Raw genomic sequence first — 18,712 nt, forward strand, 5'->3', positions numbered from 1 at the left:
GACAACTACACAATAATAACAGGGGATTTTAGTACCACACTTTCAACAACGGATAGATCACCCAGGCAGAAAATCAAAAAAGGAGCACTGGAGTTAAAGTATACATTAGACAAGACACTTAACATTTACAGTAACATTCCATCCAAAAGCAGAATGCATATTCTTCTCAAGCAAACATGGAACATTCTCCAGAACAGATCATGTTAGGCCTCAAAATAAGTCTTAATAAATTTAAGAAGACTGAAATCATATTAAACATCTTTTCCCATGAAATGGTATGAAACTAGAAATCAATTACAAAAAAAAAAAAACCTGGAAGAGTCACAACTATGTGGACATTAAACAACATGAATTGTACAACTAGTGAAGGTGAGATCAAAAGAGAATACAAAAATAGCTTGAGACAAATGAAAATGAAAATACATATACCAAAACTTACGGGATGCCTAAGTTCCGAGAGAGAAGTTCATAGCAGTAAACACGTACATGAAGAAAAAGATCTCAAATAAACAACTTAACTTTACACCTCAAGGAACTAGAAAAGTAACAAACTAAGCCCAAAGTTAGCAGAAGGAAAGAAGTAACAAAGATCATAGTGAAATTAAATCAAATAGAGACTAAAAAGACAACAGAAAAGATCAATGAAACTAAGAGCTAGGTTTTTGAAAAGATAAGCAAAACAAACCTTTAGCTTAAAGGAAAGAGAGAACTCAAATAAATTACAAATGAAAGAGGTGACACCATGATATCACTTAAATACAAAGGAACATAAAAGACTACTATAAACAATTATACACCAACAAATTGGACACTTGGAAAAAATGGATAAATTCCTAGAACAACCTACCAAGCCTGAATCATGAACGAGTAGAAAATATTTACAGACCAATTCTATAGTAAAAAGATTGAATTGGTAATCAAAATCCTCCCAAAACAAACAAAAAAAAAGCTACACGACTTCACTAGTAAATTCTACCAAACATTTAAAGAATTAATACCAGTTGTTCTCAAACTCTTCCAAACCATATAAGAGGAAGGAACATTTTTCCAAGCTCATGAGGCCAGCATTACCCTGATACTAAAGACAATGACACTACAAGGAAAAAAAAATTATAGTTCAACATTCTTGATGAACACAGATGCAAATATTCTCAACAAATATAAGCAAACTGAATTCAACAACACATTAAAAGGATCATATACCATGATCAAGTGGGATTTATTCCAGGGATGCAAGAATAATTCAACATCTGGGAATCAATAAATGTGATATACTATATTAACATAATAAAGGATAAGAATAAGTCATCTCAATAAATGCAGAAAAAGCATTTGATAAAATTCAACATCAATTCATGACAAAAACTCTAAACAAAGTGAGGTATAGAGGAAACATACCTCAACACACAGGGGCTGTATATGACAAGCCTAGAGCTAACATCATACTCAGTGGAAAACCTAAGATCAGGAATAAGACAAGGATGTCCATTCTTGCCACTTTTATTCAACATAGTACTGGAAGTCCTAGCCAGAACAATTAGGCAAGAAAAAGAAATAAAAGACACCTAAATCAGAAAGGAAAAAGTAAAATTGTCTATGTTTGTAGATGACATGAAACACTCCAACAAAAAATTTTGTTAGAATTAATCAACAAATTCAGTGAAGTTGCCAGATACAAAAATCATATACAATAATCAGTTGCCTTTCTATACACTAATAAGTTACTAACAGAAAGAGAAATTAAGAAAACAATCTCATGTATAATTGCATCAAAAATAAAATACCTATAAATAAATTTAACCAAGAAAGGTGAAAGATCTACACACTAAAAATTGTATCTATAAGACATTAGTGAAAGAAACTGAAGACCCAAATAAATGGAAAAATATCATGTTCATGGACTGGGAGAATATTATTAAAATGTCCCTACTACCCAAAATAATCTATAGATTCAATGCAATCCCTATTTTCCAATGGCATTGTTCACAGAAATAGAAAAAACAATCTTAAAATTTATACAAAACCACAAAAGAACCTGAATAGCCAAAGCAATCTTGAGAAAGAACAAAGCTGGAGGCATTTACATTTCTTGATTTCAAACTTTACTTCAAAGCTATAGTAATCAAAACAGTATGGTATTGGCACAAGAATGGACATATAAATCAATGGAACAGAACAGAAAGCCTAGAAATAAACCTATGCATATATGGCCAGTGAATTTACAACAACGAAATCAAGAATATACAATGGAAAGGATAGTCTTTTCTATAAATGGTGCTGGGAGACCTGGGACAGCCAAATGCAAAAGAATGAAACTGGGCCCCTATTTTACACCATACACAAAAACCAACTCAAAATGGACTTAAGACTTGAATGTAGGAACTGCAACCACAAAATTCTTAGAAGAAAACATAAGGGATAAATTCCTTGATATCATTCTTGGCCATGATTCTTTGGATTTGACACTAAAAGGAAAGGCAACAAAAGCAAAAATAAGCAAGTGGGACTATATCAAACTATAAAGCTTCTTCTCAGTCAAGGAAACCACTGACAAAAATGAAAACACAACCACAGAAGGTAGAAAATGTATTTGCCAATCATGCATCTGATAAGGGTTTAATACCCAAAATATATAAAGAACTCCTATAACTCAATGGCAAAAACAACAAAAATAACAACAAACAATCCTATTTATTTATTTATTTTTAAAGATTTTATTTATTTATTTGACAGAGAGAGACACAGCGAGAGAGGGAATGCAAGCAGGGGGGAGTGGGAGAGGGAGAAGCGGGCCTCCCACCGAGCAGGGATCCCGATGAGGGACTCGATCCCAGGACCCTGGGATCATGACCTGAGCCGAAGGCAGTCGCCCAACAACTGGGCCACCCAGGTGCCCCAACAATCCAATTTAAAAATGGGCAGAAGAACTGAATAGACATTCCCCCAAAGAAGACATACAAGTAGCCAACAGGCACATGAAAAGGTCCTCAACATCACTAGTCATCAGGGAAATGCAAATTAAAACCACAAGGAGATATCACCTCCTGGCTGTCAGGATGGCTAACATCAACAGGATAAGAGATAACAAGTGTTGGTGAGAATGTGGAAGAAAGGGAACCCTTGTGCACTACTGGTGGGAATCTAAATTTGTGCAGCCACTATAGAAAATAGTATGGATGAGGAAAAAAGGAAAGAGTATGGACGTTCCTCAAAAAACTAAAAACAGAACTACCATATGATCCAGCAATGCCATTTCTGGGTATATATCTGAAGAAAATGAAATCACTACCTCTAATAGATACCTGTACTCCATGTCAATGCATCATTATTTACAATAGCCAAGACATGGAAACAACCAAATGTCCATCCAAGGATGAATGAATAAAGATATTGTGGTATATATACAATGGAATATTATTCAGCCATAAAAAGAAGGGAATCCTACCATTTGTGACAGCATGGATGGACCCTGAAAGCATTATTAAGTGAAATAAGTCAAGCAGAGCAAGGCAACTACTGTTATGATCTCGCTTATATGTGGAATCTCACATAACTTAACTCAACAGAGACAGAGAACAGATTGATGGTTACCAGAGGCAGAGGGCAGGAAGGGGGAAAATGAGTGAAGGTAGTCAAAGGGTACAAACTTCCAGTTATAAGATAAATAAGTTCTGGCAATGTAATGTACAGCATGGTGCCTATAGTTAACAATTCTTTACTGTATATTTGAAAGCTGCTAAGAGAGTAGACCTTGGAAGTTCTCATCACAAGAAAAAAATTAACTGTGGGAGGTGATATATGTTAACTACATTTATTGTAATTATTCTGCTAAATATACACATATCAAATCATTATGTTGTATATCTTAAACTAATACATATTTATATGTCAATTATATCTCCATAAAACTGGAAAAAAAATAGAAGCAACATAAATGACCAAAATAAGAAACTGGTTGTAAACTTTATGCATCAAGATGACTGAATGCACTAGCCTTTAAAATGATGATTATTTAGACTATTATTTAGTCTATAAAAAGAGAGAAAGGATGAAAAGAAACCACAGACTGGAAGAAAATATCTGCATTTTATATTTGATAAGAACTTGTATCTAAGATGTTTAAGAACTTTTAAATCTCAAATCTGTACAGAACTTAAAGAAAATATGTGAATGGCAATTAAGCCCATGGACAGATAATCAATCTCATTGTCATTAGGAAAATGCAAATTAAAACCACAAGGAGATATTACTACACACCAACCAGAACAGTTAAATTAAAAAGATTGGAAATACCAAGTGTTGGCAAGGATATGGCCATCTAACTCCTAAATATTTATCCCAAGGAAATGAAAACATGTATCTACAATCAAGATTTGAATGAGAATGTTCATAGCAACTCTAATCATAATGCCCCCAAATTAGAAAAAACTCTATCAATTAACTGATGACTAAATAAACATGGTATAGTATATCAATACAATGGAACAGTACTCAGCAACAAAAAGGAACTACTGACATACCTAACAGCATGGATGAATTAAAAACAAAAACACAAAACACTGAGGTATGTGAAAGATGGCAGGACAAAAGACTACATACTATGACTTCGTTCATATGAAAATCTAAAAAAAGTGTAACCATAGTAACAGAATGCAGAGCAGTGGTGGCCCAGGACCAGGATGAGGAAAGGAGACTGCAAAAGTACAAGAGGGAACTTATGGGCTGATCGAAATGCTCTAGATCTTGAATGGGTGATAGTTGCACAGCCGCATAAAATTGCTAAAACTCCTCAAACATGATCTCAACAGGGATGGATTTTATTATAGGTAAATTGTATCTTATCTGATTTTTTAAAAACAAACACCTAATAAAAATAGCTCTTAAGGGAAAAAAATAATGGCATATATTATATGGTACACTTCTATTTAATGTCTGAAAGGTGCTAGAAAAACTATAAAATCCAATCTTACCCAGTAAAATAATTTAAAATATTTAGTAAGGGCGCCTGGGTGGTTCAGTTGGTTAAGCGACTGCCTTCGGCTCAGGTCATGATCCTGGAATCCCGGGATCGAGTCCCACATCGGGCTTCCTGCTCAGCAGGGAGTCTGCTTCTCCCTCTGACCCTCTTCCCTCTCATGCTTTCTATCTCTCATTCTCTCTCTCTCTCAAATAAATAAAATCTTAAAAAATAAAAATAAAAAATAAAAATAAAATATTTAGTAATAGTTATTCTCTTTAGATCATTGCACTGTCATTCTAAAAAACATTTAATGTTATTTCTGAATATGGAATACATGCATAAGGTATAAAATCCAAAAAGTACACAAGGGTATACAATGAAATGTAAATCTCCCTTTCACTCTTATTCCCCAGTCACCAGTTCCCTTCCTGGAAGAAACCTATCTCTCCTTCCAAAGTCATCTAAAAACAATCAAGAGGGGCGCCTGGGTGGCTCAGTCGTTAAGCCTCTGCCTTCCACTCAGGTTATGATCCCAGGGTCCTAGGAACAAGCTCCGCACTGTGTCTCTGTCAAATAAATAAATAAAATCTTTAAAATAAATAAAAACTATCAAGAAATTATCTGTGTGCATACATATGTATATTTAAGTGTGTGTAATACAAAATGATAGCACAGTATGCCCTGTTCTGCACTTACGTTATCTATGTATCTTGCAGATCTCCCTCTCCCCCATCCATGTACACACAAAATGTTTCCTTTTTTAATGGTTGCAAAAACTTTTAAAGAATCCCACAAACTACACCTTGGATTGCTACAGTGGTACTTTAAAAAGCCTTACAAATCTGTAAATCTGTAAACTCTATTCTTGAATCTGGGGTCAAATTCCCATTCCTTATGTCTGTGGTCAATTATTACTAATACCTTGTTAACTCTGGACAGCAAAAAATGTAAAATAGACAGAATATACCCTTGGTATTATGACTAGATTAAAAATAGATTTAAAAATATCTAAAATATTATTAACATGAAATTATAGGTCAGGTAACCCTCCTCCCTTAATTTAAAAGTTGGGTTGCCCTCTGGGTTTATTTCACTAACTTTTAGAGGCCTTTCTTCTGGTCCTCTAAACTAAGAGCTCTTTTCATCACTTTTCAGCCTTGTTAGTTTCTCTATAGAAAGAGAGATGAGGAGGCGCCTGGGTGGCTCAGTCGTTTAAGCATCTGCCTTCGGCTCATGATCCCAGGGTCCTGGGATCAAGCCCCACATTGGGCTCCCTGCTCAGCGGGGAGACTGCTTCTCCCTCTCCCACTTCCCCTGCTTGTGTTCCTTCTCTCACTGTCTCTCTCTCTGTCAAATAAATAAATAAAATCTTAAAAAAAAAGAGAGAGATGGGAAGGTTCTTCTGGAGGAACAATGATTCCATTTCAAGAGTCATAGCAAAACACTAGGGCCATAATCTTCAAAAATTTCTGGAACACAGGAACTCTGTCTTATTAAAGTTTGATAAAATCAGTCCCATTATCTCCCCCAGAAAAATGCTAATTTTCTTCCTGAATTTTCTATCTTGGTTACCAGCATGACCACCCATCTCGTCACCCACGCTGCCCTTCCATCCTTTGCTCTTCCTCTATGTCCAACAGGCTGTTAAGTTTTACCAATACTACTTTCCCAATACCCTTCAAATATATCATCATCACTTTCCGACCATCTCAGTTCAGATCTTCATTACAATGGCTTCTTACCCGATCTCCTTACTTTATGTCATACTTGGTTACACATTTAAGCTTTCCAAAACACGAATCTGATCATGTTGGGTTGCTGCACATAGACCTTTGTTAAATCTCCACTCTTACAGGAATCAAGTGTGAAACTTTTCTTTGGCATGAGGAAGGTAGTGTGGGGCAGTGAAAAGAGGATACAGGTTTATAAGTTTAAAAAGACCTGTGTTTGGGGGCACCTAGGTGGCTCAGTCAGTTAAGTGTCTGCCTTCGGCCCAGGTCATGGTCCTGGGATCCTGGGATCCAGCCCCATGTGGGGTTCCCTGCAGGGAGCCTGCTTCTCCCTCCCCCTCTGCCCCTCCCCTCCGCTCATGCATGCACTCTGTTTACTCTCTCTTGCTGTCTAATAAATAAAATCTTAAAAAAGATCTGTGTTTGAAGTCTGACTTTCAGCAAATAATTAAATGTCTCTGAAATTTAGTTTCCTCCTTTATGCAACAGCAATTATATCACCTATACCCATTCCACTCAGTGAGGTCCTTGTAGAAGGAGCATCAATATCACCTAAGAGTATATTATAAATGCAGACCCACCCCAAACCTACTCATTCAAAATCTACATCTTAGTAGAATCACTAGATGATTGGCATATACGTTAAAGTTTGAGATGCACCACAAACTTGTGAGATTAGTTAGAAAGTGTGTGTAAAGCTCCTGACATAGAGTAGGCACTCAATAAATGTTGCCCATTATAATCTTCCTCTTTTCCCTTTCTGTATCTTTGCTCATCCTGATTCTTTTGCCTGGAATGTATTCCTCACCTCCTATATTATTGAAATCTTGCTCATTAAGTATCAAATGAAATGTTACTTTCTGTTCCAAGTCTTCTACATCCTTTATCAAACTGAGAAGGGCACTCTTTAACTTCACTTTCTACTGTTTATGTTTTACTCTGGTGAATAGGTTCCTTCAGTAGACTTTAAGCTTTTTGAGGGAAGGGACATCTGATTAATCTATTTCCTAAAATTTAACCAGTACCCTATCTTTTAGAAGGTTCAGGTAGATGTACTTACTAAGAATAGATAAAAGAAAAGCAGGTGTGTCCATGAGAGTCCTGGCAGTAAACCTGGAGCTGTACATGTGTAAAATGGATGACTGGCGAGCAAGTGCCCAAGACAAGAGGAAAGGTAAAAACGAGAAAGAACTTCTGACAGGTTTTTCCATCCTCCAGATGAGTTAGGGATCCATGAAACATCTCTAGAAAATCTTAGGATCTGAGCTGGTTCCCTTAAGATTTTTCTCTGATTTGGTCTGAAACAGGTCATCTCTTGAAACTCCCTTCTCCTTTATCTGTCTCTAGCAGTGAAGACCCAAATTTAGATTAAATGATTCAGCATCTCACTGCTGGAATTACACACCAGAAATCATCCCAACTCAGTCATTTGATAGATTTGGAAACTATAATCCAGAGAAGTCAAATCACTTGTGCAAAGTTATACAGTAAATAAACAATACAGCTGACCTAGTTTCAAGCTCAAAACTCTTTTACACTACACTTAAACAACAATTAGGATCCCAGCAAATGTCAAAAGGAATGTGTAATATGCTTATTACATTTGGCAATGACATTTGCCAAATACATCCGCATTTCACTATATTGATTCAAATTCAGTTTACTATGATATTCATTTTATGCAGACTATCTCCATAATCAATAATTTTATTTTATATCTATGTGAAGTTTACCCTGAGTTATTTTTCCAGCTCTAGTCTATTTCCTTGGTATCACTGTATTTTTTCATGGATTATGATGTTTAATCTAGTTTCCTAAGAGTTTAACCCATCTGACCCACATCTCACATCTATATTAAAGATGAAGTAACATGAATTCTAAAATAATCTTGTAGAAAATCAGTATGCCTCTGTATGAATATAAGAACGAAATGAAATTTTATAAGATTGAAAACAATAATAAGATTCTACCAAAACATTAGTTATAAATTTCTATGGGCTCAAATAAAAAGGAAACATTCAAGTTACAAATTGTAGTTCAGATAAATTCTTATCTTTTAAATTACAAACCTAGTTGCCAAGATATTTGTGAAAAACCTCTATAACATTTAATGAAAGGGAAAATAAAAGCAAAAATACTGAAAGACACGCAGATGATTCTACAGATCTACAAAAGGAAAGTGAATCTTTAGGTTACATTTCAACAGACAAGTTACTGTTACCACACAGGAGGCATAGGCTATTTCTATAAATCGCATAACATTTTTTTAAGACTGTTAATTACTTCTACATCAGAAGATAGTAAATCATATAAAGCATAAGAAATTAAAACAAAAACAGTAAAATGAGGAGCCTAAATACAAATATATTATTCTCACCTGACACGATTTTTACAATAAAAAGTACACTAATTTGATTGAAACACATCTGAAACATATGCTCTGTCCATTAAAAATAAAATGTAACCAATTCTTACTACTTAAACAGAGAGTTCTATGATGAAATAGAGAACATACCCACTTATCCATCAAATCAAGATTATTAAAGTCATTTAGTTAAGGTTCCTTAAAAAATGGTATAGTATAGGGCAGGAGGTAGGCAAAAGGGAAACAAAATAAAACCACCCTCAATTTCAAATTTTTTATATATTGTCATATATTCAAAACTCATTTACCAATTTTTTTAAGCAAGAGAGAGTGGTCTTCTCATATTAAATGGCAGTACAGGTGAAATCAAGACCTAAAGGGAAGGAAGAAGGTACAAAAAAGAGGGCAGAATACGAGGCATCTAGGAAAAACAGGTGTGGACCTGGGACTCAGCCACAGCTGTGTCCCATCCTTTTGGTAAGCCACCTGGATGCCTTGTACTCTCTGCCCTGTTTTCTCTAAAAACAAATGAGATTTCTCAAGTCCTCTTGATTTTATATGGATTTTCCTGCTCTTAAAAGAAAATATAGGCAGTATTTTAAAGTTAGGATAAAGGCTCCAGTTCTTAGAATCTGAAATTTCAGACTTTAGGCTTCTAATCTATTAGCACTCTACCAAAATGATCCAAATTAGGATATAAAAATTGATCCACATATGTTAACTCACTGTTGCATGTATAACTTATAGGAAGGCGTTAGATACAATATTAATTAGAAAAACTACTGACATAAATAGCATGCACAGTACCTTTTGATAAACAATGGAGCACACAAGATCCTTGACAGCAGATAAAGATAGTTCCTGGGCTTCGATGGTAACACTCTCCCGTGTAAGGCCAATTTGCAGCAGAAATGAAATTGTATGCTCTGAGCCTCTGGAGTTGGTGAGTGATGGCGCACTGAAACTTCCATTAGAGAGTCGGGCAGAGAGTCCTGTTTTAGGACTTGAACACGGAGAAGGAGCTGGAAGCACAGCAGGAAGAGTTGCAGGTAACACAGACTTCTGGGCTGATGGAGGGGAATTGTTTGCAGACATCTGCCTTTCTTTAATATTTTAAAATAGTTGTTAATTTTTTTCAGTGGTTATGAAGAGGCTTTTAAAATCACAGCAGTAAAAAAATGACTGTACTTTTGGATTTAATTGAAAACTTCTTTATTTCCTCTTTTAAGCCACTCATGCCAATGATTGCAACTTCTACAACTGTGAGTTGAATACACAAAAGGTCCTACTTCCCTTAGTATCAGTCCCATCAAAAAAGAGTCTTGTCTTTACAACCACAACCAGAGATTTGGAAAGGATTTAACATCACTGAATTATCCTCATTAGAAAAGAGTTGACATTGCTTCTTTACTAACCATCTTCATTTATTTTCTTTTAAGTCTACTCTTGTCTCTCTCTTTCAATTTCAGAAAATACATAGTGAATAAAAGTTGTTTTTCTATTAAGATGAAATCCTCCTGGTTTAAAAAATAAGTGTTTAGGATTAATCTATTTAACCCTTGAGGTTTACTGATTTGATGGGACACTTTTTCAAATGTCCATACCTTAAATCACCTTTTCAAATGTCTTTACTTTCATTTTGGGGGGGGCAAATTTTTCCATGATGAAGCACAAAACTTTTTAAAACAGTACAGGCATATTTCACTTGATGAATGGGTCCACTGAGAAAAGTTGATGCTTTCTGAAATGCAGTCAGCCTGGAAGGAATTTTAAAAACACTCTTAATATTTTATACTCATTTGACATTATTTTAAAAATCCAAGAATCCCTGCATTTTTTTTAAATGATAAGTTTCGGTTGTATGTAATTCACCAAGAATCCTAATGGGTAGCCATTTTGGGGGGTCTAGTTAACAGAGACATTATTTTCCTAGAGGTATAATTTTAGGGAGAGCCTCCTGCTCACCACCACCACCACCACCACCACCACCACCAAGTCCCTGGCACTCCTAATACCTGAAACCTGAATATCAAACACTTTTATTCCACAAATATACAACTGAGTTAGGAGAGAAAGAAAAATAGAAGGGACTAAAAGAAGGTTAAAATGGACACTGTCATAGAACTAAAGTACAAACCACTCAGCCATACAAAAGATGTAATAATACTGTCCTAATAAAGACACGTCAAAAGTATTCTTTTTTTATATCAAAAAATCTAATTCTGCCAAAATATGATTGCTGACTTGCTTTGTTGACAGATTTCTTTCAGAAAACTAAGGAAGCAGAAGGAAACATACTACACACAGTTATAATGTGAATGATGTATTGATGACAGGACCACAGGAGAAAGTGATCTTATTATAAAGGGTTTCTAAAAGTAAAAAGAGAGCACTAGGCTCAGTTACAAATGTATCACAGTTTACAATAGACAGTTCAAAAACAAAAGGTATGACCCTGATGGCCTAAGTGAAATGGCTCACAAAGGATCTTTCTAAATTTTACATATATACCTGTAAACAATTCCAATGATGAAAAAGAGTGAAGCATCCAATGTGGCTGCAGAATGACTCTCTGGAGAGTAGTTAATGGGGCTAGATAAATTAGGATGAACATAACAGAAGAGCAAAACCATACACATATGGTAACAGGAATTTGGAAGCACCGGAAAAACTAAGGCTTAGAAAAAATTGCTTAAAGATAACAAAAACTTTTATAACTACATTCAAATAAATATTATTCCACCTTATATGGTACAGCACTTAACATCTTATAAATGTTTTACATACTTTACCTCATGCATATCTCTTTGGAGACAAATATGATTTCTGCAGATGAAAAAACAGAAGCACAAGCAGATAAAGCAATGTGCCCAGCATCACATGGGTATTAAGAGGCGGAGTGGTGGGGGGGGGGCACCTGGGTGGCTCAGTTGGTTAAGCGTCTGCCTTCCGCTCAGGTCATGATCCCAGGTCCTGGGATTGAGTCCCATATTGGGCTCCCTGCTCAGCGAGGAGCCTGCTTCTCACTCTGCCCCTTCCCCCCACTTATGGTTGGTCTCTCTCTCTCTCTCTCTCTCGCAAAAATAAACAAAATCAATCTAAAAAAAAAAAAAGAGGCGGAGTGGGAATTAGTACCTAAGTCTCATACCTTCTTACCAAGTGCTGTCTCCACAATAGCACACTATTTGTCAAAGAGAACAAGGAACTGAGAGAATCACTGCTCAGAGAGGATGTTGTTAAGGTTGAGAGAGCACGCAGAGAAGGCAGAATTGCTCAACTTTTATTTTGCTTATCTTCTCTCAGTTTTTAAACTAAAGTTGTAGAAGAGCAATGAGAACCGAAACCCAAGCCTGGTGAATGTGAGACTAAAACAACTTTATATGAGTGCAAGTCTTTGGTTCCAGATGCAATTCATTCCATGCTGCTAAAGCAATTAGCAAGTATAATCACAAAGCTGACTCCTATAATCTTGGCGAAAGAGCTCAGAAAGAAATAATCAGGGCCTGGAGATGGGTCAGAGGTGCTTCAAATTTTATGAGCTGGAGGAGTGGGGAAGTGGATAACAGAAATCACAGACATATAAACTTAATATTAATCTTTAGTCAAATCTGAGAATAGATTATGAAAACAAGTGGTTTCTGAATACTTAAAAAAGAATATAATAATCACTAGATGACAGCATGAATTCAAACAAATAATGCCAAATCCAATACATTTACATCTTGAAAGGGACTGATTACTACACTTCTTAGATGCAGGAAAGAAGAATAATAACTTGACGGTCACTGAGCTCCAACTGTCAGACACTGTTCTAAACGCCTCATATGTGTTACTTCATCTAATCCTCTGCAACAACCTATTTTATAGTTGAAACAACAGTCTTAAAAAAATTAAAGTACTTGCCCAAGATCACACAATTAGCAAAGCCAGGGAAAAAAAGTGTATTCTGGCCAAAACAGTATTCAAGATGGTTTTTTATGCTGTTTTTGCAAATACGTTGAGTGTGAGTTCAGTATTAGTGTAGCTGGGTAAGTTTACTGGTCTATATCAACCTGGATGAAAGAAGTCTTTAGGGGATGTGCCCTGGAACTCTGTCCTTGGCCCTACATTGATTTTGATTATTTATAAGATAAAGACACAGAAGACAGGCTTATAAAATCCCCAGAGTGTACAATCCAGGAGAAACAAACTAAAATTAAAGTGAAATGTAACAAGGGTGAGTGTAAAGCTTTACATTTTAGTTTCAAAAGTAAAATGTGCAATGGAGAAGAAATGAAGTGCTCACTTAGAAGCTCTTCATAAATGTAGTTAGCCACCTAAGAGTTTAACAAGGGCTGCTAATCGGTGACTAAAAGAACCAAGGCAAATCTAACTCCCTCTGACCCTGAGAACATATCAACATCAATCTGTAAACTCTGTTGCTAATCAGCCTACATTACCACTGTATTCATTTCTACACTCCACATTTTTAAGAGCTATACTGATTAAAAATAATAAAAGCATGTATCCAGATAAGGGTTAAGACAATGTCATGTGACAAATATATGCTTAACAAAGCTAAATAGAATAATGGTCTTCAAATATTTGAAAAGGTGTTAAGAGAATAATCCGCTTTACTCAGTATCACCACAGAGAAGTAAAATGAAGATAACAGCAGTACTTGTTTACCTCACAGGACGTTATGAGGATGGAGCTACTGCATGTAAAGTACCTTCAACAGGACCTGGTTTACAATGAAGTGCTCAGTAACTTCCAACAATTTTCATAGTAATTACATGAAGGAATTAATAATAATAATTTATGCTAAACGCTGCAATTGAGATATGATACGTCATTACATCCTTACAACAACCCGAGGGGATCTGTTTTGACTCTGTTTTACAGAAAAGGAACCAGAGTTTCAGAGAAGTTGCTTGCTCACATCTAATATGAGATGGGAACTCGGATTCAAACAAAAGTTTCCCTACTCCAAAGCCCACGTTCTTTCTACTATTTCATTCCACCTCCAACAGCCTAACAACAGAACAGGTTTCCTCCTGAGATGAGCTACTTAACGTATACAACTCGAGTAGTTTCAAAAGCTGAACAACTATCATAAAAAAGGTAATAAAATATCTACGAATAATACTGTATTCAGGTTAAATACTTCAAAATACAAGATGCTGCTGTGTTCAGTAATAATTTATTTTCAATGGATGTCTTCCCACTAAATTTTCATTTTATTATACCTGTTAATGTTAGCCAAATAACAGTAACTAATAATACAATCAGCCAATCTATCAGAACTATTGATAACTATTAATAAACTATGTTACACTTTGTATAAAAAATGTTTTTTAAAGTTTCAGCATGAAAACAAATAGAAGAAACTAAAGGAGCTGTCATAATACCTTCTGCCCACTCATCCCATCTGTTTTCTCTCTCCTTTTATGGAACCCTGATTTGCTCTGTAAGATGCAACAAGATGTAGGATGAAAAATATTAAGATTAATACCAAAAAAATCTAATAACTATAATTTATTTTGTCTTTATGTTTCAATTAGAAAAACTGAGATAAGACAATTACTAATTTATAAACTGTATTCAATTAGATATGTTTGTTTCTAACAGCTATGAGTTGGCAAGCATTTCTAGTATGTTTATTTGGAACATCTCAAATATTCTTTTGGGGAGTTACCTGTCACATATCCAATTCAAATGAGCTTATACATCCATCACCACTGTTGAATGGAATCAAAAGATGAAATATTAAAGGAATCTTGAGCCCACCCTGCCCTGTTACTACAAACAAGGTAAAACAGGTCCATTACTTTATGGTAACATCACAAGTTGATCTACCTTTCTCTCTCACTCCCTTACCTCCCCCCTACATGTACATATCTCATAATTTAGCAAAGCCTCGAATTAGAAGCTCAAATAGCAGCATTTCATTCAACATTTACTAAGTGCCTATTATCTGCCAGACTGTTACTAGAGACACTGTGGTTATATGGCAGTAACCAAAAGAGACATGGCTACTGCTCTCTCTAGAGCTTACAGTGTGATGTGGGACACACATATTAAACAAATACCATTCACATCAATAGCAAGTTAACTACAAAATAAGAAAAGCGATATGACAAAGTATACTTAAAGGACCTAATTTAAACTGGGGTCTCACACAAGGTGATCTTAAGTAAGTGGTGCTTAAGCTAAGACCTAAAGGATAAGTATGAGTCAGGGAAGGAGAGAGAGGAGGGAAGAGGATTCCAGGAAGACAAAACAAATCCAGTTCTTAAATACTTCAAAAGGAAGCTCATTATTTAGTATAGCCAGTGTCCTTTCTGTAATCAGTAAAGCCTAAAGAGGTAAAATGCTTTTCCTATCCTGAATAGCATAATATTTACCATGACTTCCTACCAGTAATGGGTTGTCCTGGTTCAACTGAGTTGTGTGTGCTCGGAATGCTAATGAATAGAGGATCTTTTTTTTTTTCCCCTCCTGTTGATATGTACACGTATTCCTTTAGCAGGCAAAAAAAAAACCAAAACAAAAACACGTGGCCTTTTTCAGTGCAATCCTGATTACTGTCCTGTAGTCAATGTCTATGTTTTGCCTTGATATAGGCTTGACCTGGCTTAATAATCCTAGTGTTGTTTTTATATTGTATACTGTATTAACAATTCAAATAACTTTGTTGGGTTTTTTAAATCGTAGTCTGTAGCAATCCAGACATCTGTTTATATATTTTCAAAAATATAACTATTACCTTAGGTTAATATAATACTTTTCCTAAGCGCTCAGCATTCAACTAAATTGTTTGCTGCTAAAATTCTGCTCATCTGGACCAGTGATATTTGAATCTCGGTCCTTCCATGGGGCGCCTGGGTGGCTCAGTCGTTAAGCGTCTGTCTTCAGCTCGGATCATGGTCCCAGGGTCCTGGGATTGAGCCCCGCATCAGGATCCCTGCTCAGTGGGGAGTCTGCTTCTCCTTCTCCCACTCCCCCTGCTTGTGTTCCCTCTCTCACTGTGTCTCTCTCTGTCAAATAAATAAATAAAAATCTTAAAAAAAAAAAAAAGAATCTTGGTCCTTCCACTCTCAGAGAGAGTACAGAGAGCACACCATGTCTGCTCTCTGCTCAGGCACTGAAAAGTTTATCCCATAATAAGATTATAGTCTGCCAATCTGGCCAATGCTGTATCAATCTATGCTGGGTTTGATGGACCTTCATCGCCTCTCTTTGCCCCAGGGGTATCTGAGAAATCTGACTGGCTAACAGCCAATGAGCAATTTCTCACACAATGTCACTGTAAACTAACCACACAAGTGGAGAAGACGTTTTTTCTGCACTAAAACTAAAATTAAAACATCTCCTAAGTATATCATCTCAAATTTTTCCACTGCTCCAAAGCGGCACACATACAAGTTCAATTTAAATTACATAATCGGAGACTCAAAAGTAGTACCAGCACAGAAGGCTGTGAACCATAAGATTATTATTAAACCAAATAAAAATCTGTACTAGCAAATAATTTCCCCATATAACCAGTTCTGTAAAAGTAGTTTCTTTTAAAAATGAGCAATTAATTTCAATATGGTAATATTTTCATCAATGTTAGAAAGTCTTTTTAAAAATGAGAAAATGTCCTTAAAAGTGCATTTGAGGTTTTTTCAATTCTAATGTAATTTTAAAATTTTAATGTCCAAAAGCTTGATTTATTAAAGCCCTTTCTGCATATGCCAGTGTTAAAAACAAACCACTGAAATTTCGATTTTAAAGAGGTCATCTATAGAAAATGAAAGCTTATAAAATTTGTGTATCTAAAAGACTCACTACTATCTGAGATGCTTAAAATATTAGTCTCAAGATATGAAACAGTCAACATCTTGAATGTGAGTCATCCTAAAAAGTGAAATGTTATCCACCAAATTATAGAACTTAGTATGAAAACTGGCTTGTCAAATACTCCAAGCTTATCTGATCAGGTCTACCACATCTATATTACCCGCTGAAGCAAAACCTAACATGAAGGCTTCTGCGACATGTTTAAAATACTTTTACTAAAACTTGTAACTTATTTTGGGCTGAATTTTCATGCTTACTCTCAATTCAGATCTTAACAGGGGAGGAAGAAAAACTTCTTTGATAAAATAAAACTCAGAAGTCTAGAGCTAGGTCAGGGAACTCAGCAGCAAATCCAGAGGTATTGCCCAACCTCGACGCATTATAAGTTGGTAAGTAAACTTGATCTAAGCGAAATCACTATCGCTAAAAATGTAGGAAACAACTGCAACATTAAGTAAAGTAGAAGCAGTGTAAGAGTAATACAATATAGCATTTTCTAGGGTACAGATTAAGGCATTTAAAAAGTTTTTGTTTCATTTGCGGCTACACTCATTAAAGCTGTGTAGTACAAACTAGTAGTTCAGGGTGTAACTTATCCTTCCTAATCAAAGATGACACCGATATCTTATTTCCTGTGGGGATGGGTGTGGTTGAAGAGACAGTTATGTCCAAGCCATCAATCCGTGTATGGAAAAGTCTGCAGGTCTCACACACGCTTGTCGCTTGATTTATATTCGTGCCTGCAGTCGGCAAGGCCTATGCTGCGATGACTTCAAATAAAATATCCAACAGGCAATCGAGTAGTATGTGGTTATTGTTACTGCTCAAAGAAACAGTCGCACTCCTCAGCGTTTCATCTCAAGAAAAACCTCCCGGGGGTAAGAACAACTCAGAGCAAGGTTGCAACTTGCAAAACTCTTAAGCACAGTCAGGAAACTGGGGTGGGGGCTCACACGTTCTCTAAGCACCATTTACTCACTCCTTTGAGACCGCTACAGGACGAAGTGATGAAAAGAAAAAAGGCTCATCCCAGATTCGGCAGCTTGCCTGTGGCCGGTCTGGCGTCGGGAGCCGGCTGGAGGTACCCCGAAAGAGCCGGCTCCCGAAGCGGTCGCGCGCGGTGGTCGCCCGCGGAGCGCGGACCGAAGTTGGCCTCCGCGCCCACGCCGGAACTTGGCCCCGTCTGGCGGCCGCGCGGGCGCCCCCGCTCGCGGCGGCGCCCCCCGCCAGCTCCTCCATCCGCGCGCTCTGCCAACTTCCCGCCCAGCCCCGGCGGTCGCCGCCCAGCCCCGCGCGGGGACCGAGTCCCGAGTCCCGCCGCCGCCGCCGCGTGCGGGAGGGTGGGGGAAGGGCCGCCACCGCCGCCGCACCCGACGGGCCTCGAGAACAAAGCGGCGGCCGCGGCGGCGCTAACTTTTTCGGTGTCTGATCCGCGCTCCCTGAGGCGACTACTTACAGAGGCGAGCTCCGCCGGTCGTGAGAAACTCCGCAGCCGCCAGCGTCTGGATTCCAGACGAGGCGCCAGCGAGGCTTCACGCGCCTCGCAGGATCCCTCCCGCCTGCCGCTGGCGCCCCTTCCTCCCTCCCTCCTCCCCGTCCCGTCTTGAGGCCCCGGGGGCGGGGGGCCGGGGCGTGCGGGGCGGGGGCGCGCGGCCGGCGCGGGGCCTGCCGGGAGCTGTAGTTTCTGGGCGGGCCCGAGCGGGTGGTAGCCGCGCGGGGATGTCACTGTGCCTTTGCACTGTGAAGGGGCAGCGGGAGCTCTGCGCCCTCGGACGTCCCTGTGTCTCCGTGGGCGCGGGGGAACGGGGCGCGACCGTGTATTTAAACCAG

At 37.5% G+C, this 18,712-nt stretch overlaps 1 protein-coding gene across 2 annotated transcripts in view; it reads right to left on the reverse strand.

Annotated features, from left to right (window-relative positions):
* The window catches only part of PRKD3 (protein kinase D3), an 84,940-nt gene extending 66,444 nt beyond the window's left edge, over positions 1-18,496 (reverse strand). The window contains exons 1-2 of one of the 2 annotated variants that reach the window (XM_027620980.2): positions 18,339-18,496; positions 9,863-10,812 (exon numbers count right to left, since the gene is read on the reverse strand). In XM_027620980.2, coding sequence (XP_027476781.1) covers positions 9,863-10,150 — 288 coding nt within the window. In that variant the 5' untranslated portion in view covers positions 10,151-10,812; positions 18,339-18,496. The remainder of the gene's footprint in view (positions 1-9,862; positions 10,813-18,338) is intronic. The other variant, XM_027620981.2, reaches the window with a different exon arrangement.
* Between the last annotated feature and the right edge of the window lie 216 nt (positions 18,497-18,712).

Source organism: Zalophus californianus, chromosome 8, assembly GCF_009762305.2.
Source record: "Zalophus californianus isolate mZalCal1 chromosome 8, mZalCal1.pri.v2, whole genome shotgun sequence".
Taxonomy (NCBI): Eukaryota; Metazoa; Chordata; class Mammalia; order Carnivora; family Otariidae; genus Zalophus; species Zalophus californianus.